The 12,593-nt window shown below is 45.4% G+C and overlaps 2 protein-coding genes across 4 annotated transcripts; one reads left to right on the top strand and one right to left on the bottom strand.

Moving 5' to 3' along the window:
* The first annotated feature begins 500 nt into the window (after positions 1-500).
* LOC6592296 (FAS-associated factor 1) lies at positions 501-3,758 on the top strand. 2 transcript variants are annotated; one of them, XM_026987025.1, is made up of 13 exons: positions 501-609; positions 792-860; positions 958-1,180; positions 1,255-1,380; positions 1,454-1,643; positions 1,713-1,914; positions 1,970-2,219; positions 2,281-2,426; positions 2,495-2,649; positions 2,721-2,866; positions 2,927-3,201; positions 3,260-3,379; positions 3,450-3,758. In XM_026987025.1, the coding sequence occupies exons 1-13, from the start codon at positions 571-573 to the stop codon at positions 3,606-3,608; spliced, it is 2,100 nt and encodes a 699-aa protein (XP_026842826.1). In that variant the 5' UTR covers positions 501-570; the 3' UTR covers positions 3,609-3,758. The 2 variants fall into 2 exon arrangements, with proteins under 2 accessions (XP_026842826.1, XP_002017627.1); XM_002017591.2 differs by having other exon boundaries at positions 1,240-1,380.
* Positions 3,759-3,965: 207 nt separating this feature from the next.
* Positions 3,966-11,728, bottom strand: LOC6592297 (putative ferric-chelate reductase 1 homolog). 2 transcript variants are annotated; one of them, XM_026987026.1, is made up of 7 exons: positions 11,624-11,728; positions 6,233-6,732; positions 5,680-6,172; positions 4,988-5,609; positions 4,810-4,922; positions 4,423-4,581; positions 3,966-4,357 (listed from the first exon to the last, which is right to left on the bottom strand). In XM_026987026.1, the coding sequence occupies exons 2-7, from the start codon at positions 6,718-6,720 to the stop codon at positions 4,238-4,240; spliced, it is 1,995 nt and encodes a 664-aa protein (XP_026842827.1). In that variant the 5' UTR covers positions 6,721-6,732; positions 11,624-11,728; the 3' UTR covers positions 3,966-4,237. The 2 variants fall into 2 exon arrangements, with proteins under 2 accessions (XP_026842827.1, XP_002017628.1); XM_002017592.2 differs by having other exon boundaries at positions 4,423-4,554; positions 11,624-11,727.
* Between the last annotated feature and the right edge of the window lie 865 nt (positions 11,729-12,593).

Genomic DNA, 12,593 nt, shown 5'->3' with positions numbered 1-12,593 from the left:
AGGATTCATCTATGCCGAACTGGGTCCCGGCCACATCGAAATCACATCGCCTCTCGTCTTTGATTTCACTCCCCTTATGAAGATTAATCGTATGACATTTGTCCTGGTCGCTGCTGTGCGTGGGCGACATCGAGTACCGCCTGCTGGATCTTCGCTGCGATGTCCCACTGGTACACAATATTAAGTTTCCCATATTAATCACAATTTAAAACCGAATACATTACTCTGATGAAAGGATTCTGGAATCTGGTGCTACTGCATGGCTATTGATTTTATCAGATAACCGAAGGAACTCAACAGAGAATCAGTTAAACCAATATATATAAGGGATATCATTTTCGCCCTGTTACTCAAGCTGGAGGTTTGGCGCCCCTCTGTTTGAATTTATTAGAGTAGGCAGCAACAGAGCTGTGAACGATAACATTCACTTGGCAGCAAAATACCTTATTGCGCTTGGCCTATCCCTAAACTGGTCACACTGGACTGTCACTTTTTCTTTGTGTAATTTTTTGTAGTGAAAATCTTAAAAGTAGAAAACAATTTACACAGGCAGCCCCGCAACCACTTATAATGTCGGAGAACAAGGACGAGACCCTGGCCAGTTTCCAGGTAAAGTACTCTGGCCACGTCCCCCCGAGAATCACGAGAAACTTCTGTGATTATTTTATGCGCACATTTTCGGTGCGTGTGTGCTGTGTGTTCGCTGTGTGTGGGTGACGTTGTGTGGGATAGTTTTCTCGGATTAACTCAAGATTGTAATGCGAGTGTTCCCCCTTTCATGGTATTCGCAGAACATAACTGGCATCGACGATGTCGGAGAAGCCTTCTCCCACCTGGAGGCTGTCAACTGGAATCTTATGGTAAGTTCTATTCTGCAACGTCACAGGCGTCTTTGTCTCGGTCTTCGCACATGCGTATATACTATTGCGTTGGCGTTTGTTGCTTTGTCTGCTGCAGGATGCCCTGAGCCGAGTCATGCCCCATGACGATGCGCCGCTGTCCAATCCCATACAGGCGGCCCGGCCAGCTGTCCCGGATCCAGTGCAGCCGGGATCGCAATCGAACACAAACGGGTTCAGGCCACCCAGCTACGATGAGCTGCCGGGGCCATCGAATGCCGGCGCCTCCAGCTTCTTTGCTTTGCACAACCATAATCAGAACCAGCGGCATCGGTATCCCAGTGAGTATAATGTGATTACGTCGCATATTCACAAATTACATGGCACATATCTACTATAGCGTCACAATTGCTAGCCCATCTGACGTCGACCATTAACTTGGATCCCTCCAGTCAAAACAACAACCAAAACGTCATGAACTTCAACATACACTTCAATCAGATGTTGTTCCACATACGATTGCCTCCAACAGCAACGATTGGTAGGTACCTCGCGCACCTGTAAGCCGCAACCGAAGGTAATCCCATCCTTTCTTCTGGATTGGCTTCTTTTAGAGCAACTGAAACGCAAAATTTTCGACGCGACCAATGTCCCAGTGTGTCGGCAGGCTATAAGCGGCTGGCCGCCATCGAGGGCCAGCGATGCTCAGATAGGGGGAACACAAATTTGTAATTTAGATTTGTCACAGGAAAACGAGCTGATTCTCGTTGATCTAACCGATGATGGTTTCATGGACACAGAGCCGTAAGCAGATGCAGAAATAATGATTCTTAAAACTCTATTATAAAACGACTTGTCACGCTATCCTTTTAGAGATGAGGTGCCGCAGCGAACAGATAACGATTTCACCATTAAGATATTGTACGAGCCGGAGGGCACCTTCACATTGCGCCTACCCGGACAGACTACCATCCAAGAAGTTAAAATGAATGTCTTCTGCGTGAAGAACATACCAGTGAGGCATCAAGAATGGACCGGCTGGCCCAGTGGTTGTAATAATGAAACAACCTTGGCGGTAAATTCTTTCGGCTATCATCGACATGTGTATTAATCTTTGATGATCGTTTCAGCAATCGGGCATTGAGCTGAATCACCGATTCGTCTTACGAAACATTGCGGAACGCGTTCAATCAAATTCCAATGTGCCTCTCGATGGTGACAACGCACAAACGAGTTCCAGTTTGTTGAACAACGTATTCGATGTTGTGACTCTCGACAGCGAGAGCTCAGCGGATGAGTTTGAGGATGCCACGGACTTCAATACGGCTGAGTACATATTTACAGATTCTCCGCCCGTTCAACCGCTCAACAGACATCTAAGTGAGGACTCAAAAAGCACTTTTTTTATATTTTGCTCTGACTAAAATTGTCGTTTCTCTAGTACCAAACAATACGGATGATGAGACGACTGGCTCCACCCAGTTTGTGGCGAACTACCGGTCCCGGTTCGGTGAGCCCTATCCTGAGTTCTTTGATGGCAGCTTAGATAATGCCTTGCAGCTGGCCTGCCACAAGCCTGCCAAAGAGGTGATAACAACAATAGCACCCAACTATTACCAAAGAGGAAGTGTATATATCATTCTTAATATTTATAGCGTAAACTCTTGGCCATTTACTTACATCACGGCGAGAGCATACTCACGAATGTTTTCTGTGATCATCTGATGAAAGCAGAGAGCATAATTCAGACATTAAAGGAAAAGTTTATTCTCTTCGGCTGGGACATGACCTACGAGAGCAACAAGGATATGTAATTTTACAATTAAATTACCTCCAACTCGCATCAAAAACTTATACTTAATGAATCCATGATATTTTCAGGTTCCTCTCTTTGCTGACGGCTCGTATAAGCAGCAACGCCTCACTCACGGCTAGAAACATAAAGCTGGACAAGCTTCCGGCCATTATGCTAGTTGGAAAGAGCCGACAATTGGGAAGTAACTGCGAGGTTCTCTCTGTGATTCATGGTACGGCAACTCAAAGTCCCTCAAGTCCTTATATTTCATATACAAGCCTTTACTTTTTAGGTAATATTGGTCTTGATGATTTGCTAACGAGGCTCATTGAAACAACCGCCATGTACGAGGAGCAGCTGCAGGTTGAGATACGACAGGAGGATGAAAAAGCGGCACGGGATCAAGTGAAGGCCGAGCAGGACATGGCATACGAGGAAACCCTACAGGCGGACATGGCCAAAGAGGCAGCAAAGAGTCAAAAGGCGGCCGCCCAGGCAGCCGAACGACAGCGCATTGAGTCAGAGCGAGCTGAGGAGAGCGCCAGGCGCGAGTCCATACGATTAGTCGTAAGTAGCTACCAATTAAGTTAAAGAATTTTCTTAACCAAATCTTGTAATTTGGCAGGCTGAACAGTCGCTGCCTCAGGAGCCGGGGGAGCAGGAAACGAACATATTCAAGATACGTGTGCGAAAGCCCACGGGAGATTTTCTCGAAAGAAGATTCTACACTCAAAACAACTTGCAGGTAAGCGGAGGAAGCATCCCTCTTGATCAAAGCCATTATTAACCTGGGATTCTTTTTGAAATCCCTGCAGGATCTGCTGAACTATGTGACCGCCAATGGGTTCCTCATCGAAGAGTACAAACTGATCAGCAGCTGGCCGCGTCGCGATCTGACAGCCATCGAATCTAGCCAAACCCTGGAGATGCTCAAACTGTATCCGCAGGAGACGTTCATACTAGAAGAGCGATGATTTCGTTTCGTTCCGTGTTAAGAGTTTCGTTTTTTCAATTTCAGAAATTGTAGAGTTTATCTATCAGTTAAGTATAATAATTTTAGTGGAGCCCCAAAAGTATACAAACACCGTACACATAATACAAATACAAACATATACTATATCTAATGATAATGGTCTGCTCCAAATAATTGTAATAGTTTTTACAACTATATATATATATATATATATATATATACTCGTACATAAATGAAATATATATAGAAGAAGAAAGTGCATCGAGAAACTGATACATGCCCCAGCAGCAGCCAGCACCAGCACCCAATGACACTTGCGGGATAGCTGATTAGAGAACGGGAATATAAACAAATTTAATGCATTTATGTTGGCTTGTTTTACTTTTATTAATAATAAATTATATAACATGTACTGAACGGCCGGGTGACACTTTGCGCCTAATTACACATAAAACAACATATAAAACGGTGTACTGGAGAGGAGGGTCAGGAATCAAGGGTTAAACAATGAGCACACAAGGTTGTTACGAATATAGGCCATCCCAAATGGATGGGTAAGAGAGCGAATGAGAAAGGGTGGGAGAGCACTGTCTAACGCTACATCTTCCAATCCGATCCAGATTCAGGAGTCTAGGTTTTGCCCAGAAATTGTTCGATGGGAGCCAGCACCACCAGCAAAATCAGCACCACCACAAACAACACCAATACCACACCATAGACGCCCAGCAGCCCCTTGCGCATGGCACCATACTGAAAGAGGGGAAACAAGAATCCGTGTAGTGCATATATAGAAGATTAGAAGAACCTTGACCTACCGGTGCATCCATTTTGCGCTCCATTGTCATGCCATTGCGCATGGCGTGCTGTTGATGATGAGGCGACATTTCGCCCATCTGGAAGGTGTTAGCCCGCTGGCTGAGGTGTCGTTCCGAGGCCAATCCCGTAATCTGCCAATGATTCAAGCACAAGCCAATCTACACATTAATGGACATAGCCACGTTGCTCTTGTGGGACAATGGATGACATATGAATTAGTAGCAGATGAATGAGCGTTTAGGGACACAACTAGAACCTCTGTACAGGCAGGCAATGCAGGGAACCAAGATCTCGATAAAGATCTGGTTTGACTACTCTTTATACACTTTGGGGTCAAATGAAAGGGGTACACACAACCACCCTGGGGTATCAGTCGCTCTACTTACAGAGAATATCAGGTGGACGAGGACATGGACCACCACGAAGCTGACCAAAATCCAGTCCATCCATTCGGGCAGCTCAGCCTTTGGTAGCTTCACCGAAAAGAAGATAGTCACAACTGAAAGATCAAGCAAAGATCATGTTATTCCCAGATGAGTCAACTCTTCTGCGAGGAGTACTTACTGCCCAGGATGTGAGCCAGATTGCCGCCCAGCCAATGACCCCAGTTGAAGTACGGCCGCTTCTTGTCATTGGGTCCGGGACGGAATAAAGCACCAATGGGCTGAAGGAAGCACAGGATCACGGTGATCAGGCCAATGATGGAGTGGGCATGCCACACCGCCCGCTTCAGCTCCACCCAGATGAGGATGTAGGCGGCTATTGTCAGCGACCAGGTTGTGACCATGAGCAGGCGATGCCACGCGAACCACTGGTCTTTGCCGCAGCTCTGGCTGCCCACCCACGTCTGCTTGAAGTAGCGGGCAAAGATGATGCCCAACGATGTGGTTCCGATCCAGGCGACGATCATGAAGGCGCCATGCAGCTGCACGAGGATTTTGCTCGAACCGCTCAGGTCCTGTACTTCGGCCAGGTTGATGGCCTTGCCCGAGGGCAGGCGACCAATGTCGTGATAGCCCACACTGTTGTCCTTCAGACTGCTGCCGGAGGCCACCAGCAGATGGTACTGCTTCCTTCTCAGGTCAAAGGTGCGTCCCTGCACCACGGTAACGGGATCCCGCTCCACCTTGCAGTAGATCACACCATCCACAATCGAGGCATTCAGCAGACGAGCCGAGCTCTGGGGCTGCAAAGAAAAAGATAGCCATTCATAAATGGAACATTAGCCTGGGACTGTGGACTGTCCCACAACTTACCACGCTGGTCCTGACGGCGGCGTAGGGAGTGGCCGAGGTGAGGGAGGAGTACATGACGACACGGCCATTCTCGGGAACACACTCGGTGGTCAGGTCCTCACCCATCTTGGCATCTTCCGAGAGACCCACTGCCACGTAGGCAGCATTGTTGCCCCTGCCAGACTGTAGCTCGAACTCGTAGATGTCCCCGCGCACTGTCACGGCGGCCACGGAGGTGCAGGTCTTGCTGTTCACACAGCCATCGGGAAATCCGAAACAGTTCTTGCTCACGCCGCAGCCATTGTAGAAGGGATCAGCGGTGGCTGCCACAGCGCTCGGCGCTACGTAATTGGGCGGCACATACGGTGCTCGAGTGGTAGGAAGAGCAGCTCCAAAGGCAGGCTGTGGAACAGCTGTGGGCAGTGGCACGGCACCCAAGTCACGCCTGACAATCTGCACAGGATTAGAGGGAACGCCCACCCAGAATTCACTGTACGATTGGGCAATCGTGGCACTGCGGAGGAGAGAATTTAGAGTTAGAGATGTGGCTTCTTGAGAGGATCTCTCTACTCACTTGAAGACCACTTGGCCGAGGAAGTCCACCGGGGACTGCCACTCCAGGTAGACCTGCGGCTTGGGCCCCGCATTGCTGTGCGTTGCCGAGTTGTTCACGGAGTTCTCGCAGTTCATCAGCTTGACTGTGCCGTCGCGGGCCGGGCTGAACTGGCCGACAATCTGGTGGGGCGGATTGCGGTTGCGAGCCTGCACCATGAAGCCACCGAAGGTCAGACCCTCCGGCACTCCCGTGACATCCACGCTCACCGTCTGGCCCTGGCCCACCGTCGAGGCGGAGGTCTCCACGCTGAAGGGGGAGACACTGTTCTGGGGCAGCACACTGCCACCCGAATGGAACGGCAGCATTGTGTCGCACACCGTTTCCGGTGCACCTTGCGGCAAGCTCTGGCTGGGCGCCAGCCAGGTAGCCATCACTAGCAGCGACATCGTCATCGCCAGCGCACTCCAGCCGAATCGCTCGCGGTCTCTCCGCACCGTCAGCGTCATCTTTTTGAGCACCTGTCGAGAAGACAATGTGAGTCAGAATATTAATCAGACAAGATGTTCGTTCTTTCGTTGGTTCGTTCGTTCATCGCTTCGCTTCTGGTGTAACCACGAGTGATCAGAAGCGAACCGAACCGTGTCCACGCTTCCGTCTGCACCCCGTCATACGCATCTCCACGTACTACCATTTCCATTTCTATAATTTGCCGACTGTTTAATTACCATGGCATAAATAATTGCACTGCCAACTTTGGCAAACAATGTCGCCCCCGCTTATCGGTGACACGTTTCCTGTGAACTGCCACCAGACAGCCACCGAAGAATTGCAAATGTATCTGCGAATATGTATCTGCTTATCTGGTTGTGTATCGACACACTTGATGATAACTATCTTTCTCTATGACTATAGTCAATGAGGTACTATCAATGAAGCACTATAGAGTGGGGCCTCAAGTACCATAAGCAAATTGGCCAATAAAATGCTGAAATATCTCTCTCTTTCTCTCTCTGATAGAAGCACAATAATACCTTGAAAGTTAACCTTAATCGTTTCATAATAGGTGGCAGAGTACCTTTCATATGAACTTGAGTTAAACAATTAATTCATATTTTGGCAAAACTTGTTATAAATCAGTTCTGCAGTTGTTAATGTTCATATAGTAGATTTCCCATGAAAGATCCTAAAAACACAAACAAATATATCACCAAATTCCACTTCTTTCATGCCATATGCTTAAGAGTGCCTTAGATAAGCTCATTCATCGCCAAATGTTCCCAAACCCCATTAGAGTGTTAAATTGTGAGTGTTCAACCTATATCAGATTCATGCATATTCAAAGTATCATATAATTACGAATGCTACACTGACAGCAGACGGTAGTCATATCGGGACAGATTGTGCCTGACGTTAGGGGTATGTACATATATTTAGAGGAGAGAGGGCCTCCGTATCGTTTAACACCATTTAACTATCAGTTTGTTGGCCACTCAATGCTTATCACTGTGGAGCTCGTCAGGCACCGCTGCGTATACGTAGTGCCCACTACATAGTACAGTAAATCGAGTCGGCGATTAGTGGTTTAGTTTAGCGGTGTAATAAATTAAGCGTTTATTGCGCTTAAGCAAATTACTTAATTATTTCTAGTGGCCGACAATTGTCAGGCGAATTTATGGTGCTTTTTTTGCAGGTGGGTGCCGAGCCAGTGCCATATTATCGAGGTCAGTTCCCCCAGAATGAGTCAGAATGCCAGACTTTTGCTTTCGCTTGTGGTCGCGTCGGGGTCCAAGCCAGATCAATAAGGAAGTGAGAGACGCCGCGGGAGTGAAACGACCGCAGCATACAAAACCACTATGTATAGTGGATTTTCCCATGTGCCTACACGATCGGCATTCTGATGAATTCAGGCTATGATTCATCTAAAATGAAGGCGAACAACGATCTACCCAGACCAGCAGCGTGTAAACATATCCCGCTCTGATTTTGTCGCTCCCCTCTCTTGAAATAACAAGAATTCGAATTGAACTTGAATTTGAAAACATTTGCGATTAACCTTGAAGTGTTTACCTTTTCATTATACTATATACTATCTTTATACGAGCTTGTATGTATCTGGCTTTAAATGCGTTTTAATTTTTGTAAAATGAATTCCTTCGCCTTTCTTTGAAATGCCAGCAAAATGCTAATTGAAGCTCGCCCAAGCTTCGGCTTTAGCTCGATACAGTCATTGTTTAGACCTTATTTTTGTTTTTTGGTTATTTTTTGTATATATTCGCGCCATATAAGAACCGCACAATGAGCGCTCACTTTTTATGCGTTCGGACCTTGAAAGTCAAATTTATTGATTGTGAATGATTTATCTAGAAAACATCACATTCACCAGAGACCCAGACCTTTACTGACAGACGAACATGGCCGATAGGGCCGCCACCACGTTCGTCGTCATACTGTGGAAGGTAAAGTGAAAACCTGAAAAATTTCACCTGGCCCCAAAACGGCCGCAGCCATAACAATAAATGCTTTCCATTAAATTCTTGGCACATTAATAAGTGTTTTGGCCATATAGCCATTGGCCCCCCAGCTCCCATTCGCTACGGCTTGGCTTGGTTGTTAAGCTTTTGTTTTGTGAACGTGAGACAAAACTGATTAGCGACTTTTCCACAACAAATACACAACAACAATGAGCCATTATGTGGGCTCGTATATATGCATTTGTATATACCCATACTATGTGGTGTGCCCGCTCCTCAATAGAGGTTGTCATGCCCTTGTTAAAAAGCCAGTTTTCAGACTGGTAAAACAAAAAATAGTCGCAATTTGAATGCTGTCAGTGTACGAGTACACACAACGTTTGCTATATGCATATTGTACATGCGGATTGTACAGTTCTAAGAAACATTAAGCTCTGCTTCTGACAGCACCACTCTAATGGCTTTGATCAATATTAAAAGTTGGAAATTTTGTAGACCCAAAAGATCAATGTGGATCAGAGCAAGGAGATAAATGAATTGCGACTGGGCAAAAAATAAAATAGGAATCCACGAATTTACTTAGAGTGTCTTAGAGAATCTATAGATATTAACTGCATTAATCTGCTGACGCGGCTCACACGCGGTGTTATGCTGCGCAGCGACCGTGTCCCAACCTTCTTCAACCACATTGCCGATGCTGCGCCTCTTCGGTGTTCTGTTACAAGACGCGTCCCATTTGGTCCACTTAAGGATGTTTACGCTGGCAAAATACCCGACTGGATCGGATAAGTTACATATTTCATTTGAGAGCACTCTAATTAGATACCACCCTCTGAATGTCGCGTGAAGTTCTGGAGTGTCGTTAAGTAGTATGTGCTTCGTTGACAAATATTGATAAGATTTCTTTGGCTTTATCATGCTCCCGGATAAGACTAACCAATTCAAGAAATATGCCTCTATCTAGCTGTTTTTTTGTTTATCAGCCATAAAATAGTGAGGGGCTTGGAAGTTCCCAGCTCGTAGAAATTTTGTAGCACACGCCAAGCTATTGACCCCACGCTAGAGCCAAGGGTGGGGATGTGACTGGGTATACGATGGGGTTCGGTCAAGGTGGGCTAACAATTTTCTTTGCTGTGGCAATTGCTGGTCATTGCAAGGCAATCTTAACCGGACATCGCGTGCCACGAATTGTGTAAACTGGGTTAACACTCGCTTGTGTTCGCTTTTCCAGGGAGTACCCAAATATACAACAGGGAGGGTTTGTCATGGGGTTAGAGCTATAATTTCAAGGAGGTATGTATGTATTCCATCCATTCTATTCCTGGTAGATTGATCAACATTTGCTGCTTGTGTGTACAGGAGGAAAACTCGAAGTGGCATGTGTCAGGGGGCTTCTAGCTTCTTGATGGGTATCGTCGTTCTTTCTGGGAAAATTAATTTCAAACCTCCCGTTGATAAAAGTCTATAACCAATTTTACATTGTTTATGCATAGGTATATGGTGAAGTTTAATTGGAAACTCGAATTAGAAGCGACAGTTTCCGATTCAAACCCAATTCCCAATAGAAAAAGGGATATGGAATAACAAATCCATGATTCAAAAATAAAACCGCACTGAGAGCTGAACAGGTGCACACTGGTTCGGAAAATGGGAAAACTATGTCACACGTGTAGAACCGGCTGAGAAAAGACCTCCACTGTTCCGTCAAGATATTGATTTGATTTGATGAATGTGCATACATAAACTGGCAATTAGATGACATCATGTAGTAGATCAGAGAAGGTACGTACATATGCGCATACGAGAGCATTCAAGGAAAACTTGTAACGACACACATAAAAGTGAAGCCAAAAGCAATTGGATGTGTCGTTAATTACAACAGTATGTGTCTGTTGCATAGTACTACGGGGGATAGAAAGCGAGTGTCACAGTTGATTAATCAACGGAGCTAGGTATTGCATAAAGGAAAAACACAAACACACAAGTGTGCCAATTTCTGGTGGCCAGCGTCACGTCCAGAGATAAAGACATCGTATCCAGCTCCACGCCCTCTTTCCAGGTACTTGCTTTTTAGCGTCTTGTGCTCTATTGCATTCCATTCCATTTCGTTTTCATTGCCTATACCTTCTCCCAGTCTTCGTCGATCCCCTGTTTACATCACCAACTTTTGGGGACTGCGCAGGCGCAACGACTGACATCACTCACTTGACAATGGATAGCATCAGGTCTTATTTTTACACTCTCGCGTAAAAAGTTTTTTAATTAATTACTATTTTCCCATTGTATTAGAAGAGTTGCACTAAGCTGTGCCATTGAAATTGAAATGCCTTGTGGATCTATGTATGCAGCTGGGGTCTGTGATCTCACACACCTTCCCAGGCTCTCAGAGCCACTCTCACACAGCATCGTATCATTCACACATTGTTGAGGAACCGGTTCCAGCGTACGAGTACATGCGACATAGTTGAGGTAGAAAGAAACAACCGACACAGACACAGTTTTTTTTCCATATTTATTTTTGCGCGAGTCTCGCGCTCACACTCTTCGTACCCCCAGCACCTTAGGAATTTTTATGAACTGAAGCCTAGTAAACTTGAAACAAGTTGTTTTCCAATTAGCATGATCACTTTTCGATCTCATCCAATGGGAGCATCGAAGATTCCTCTCAAATATTGGCAGTGGGTGTGGCAGTTTTGTGTTAGTTTTCCAGTTTAACTTCACTTTCTGTGGGGTGGAGTAGAGTAGATCTACATATTTGCATATTGCATGCCATTCCTAAAATGCTTGCACACTTTGTTGTGGCTGTGCCACGGCACACCTGTGCCCCAGCGTTTTACCGCGGCAATCGGCCTGTGGTACATAGAACATGCCACAGGCGGGCACAAAACACCACTTATTGCAAATAACTTAAAACTCGTTTGTCAAAGCACGCACTAACCTAAAATTTCTGTTAAAAAACGTTAAAAATAACTCCAAGCTCCGTGCGTATACTTCTCTGTGGAAGTTTTAACCGCTTTTGCGCGTAACCGAACCGAAAGCAACGCGATACCGCCAACGACTGTGTGGGGCTCAGTGGGGCCATCGGGCTTTGGTAGTAACTGGCCTGGCGAGCTCCCCAAACAGCGCGATGAACGTTGCCGAGAAAAGGAATTTTAGATTTTCATAAAATATTTATTTAATCTGATGGAAAATTGCATTTTTTTTTATTTCATAATTTAAAATCATGATTTTGAAATAATTTGGTTTAAATTTTAACAGGCTACAACGAATACCATCATTATTTGTTTCCATTGCTTGCATGCACTTCAAAATCGATACCAGGAATGCCCGTAATGGTCTATTTTTTTCTCTAGGCAGAGTGCCTAGAGTGCCTAAATGCGGCCAAGTGTACGTTAAACTGTCCGTTAAAAATTCAAATTTTGTATGAGAGACCTGACGCAGGAGGAGGACTATGATGAAACAAGTGTGTACAGTCTATTTTTCCATTACAAATTAGGGTAGGCAAAACAAAAAATTTTTATATTTATGCTTCGAGACAAAGATTTAGGACTCTTTATGAATAGCAAAATCGAGGAATATGATTTTCGATCGTGGAAAAATAGCGATAAGCCCAATGTTTGGTATTTGTATGGTAAGTGGAGTGGATTTAGATACCACTTCTAGCTCACACACCTTGCACATTTTAAAACTTTTCACAGTATTTTCCATTATTTTTTAAGACGCGTTAGTATTCGTCGCTATATTTACGGTATATTTTTAAAATGACAGTATATTTTGGTGTATTTCTGAGGGTCGGACGGTATATTTTGCCGATAAGTCCGATAAACACTGCAGTAGAGCTGTCAAACCATCGATAGTGCCATCGATAGTCAAACATGTCTTCCTCTTTCTTTTATTTCCGCCACAGC

This window comes from Drosophila persimilis, unplaced genomic scaffold, assembly GCF_003286085.1.
Source record: "Drosophila persimilis strain 14011-0111.01,24,50 unplaced genomic scaffold, DperRS2 tig00000002-arrow-pilon, whole genome shotgun sequence".
Lineage (NCBI taxonomy): Eukaryota > Metazoa > Arthropoda > Insecta > Diptera > Drosophilidae > Drosophila > Drosophila persimilis.
Note: the sequence above shows the minus strand (reverse complement) of the source record. Positions and strands in the feature narration are given on the sequence as shown.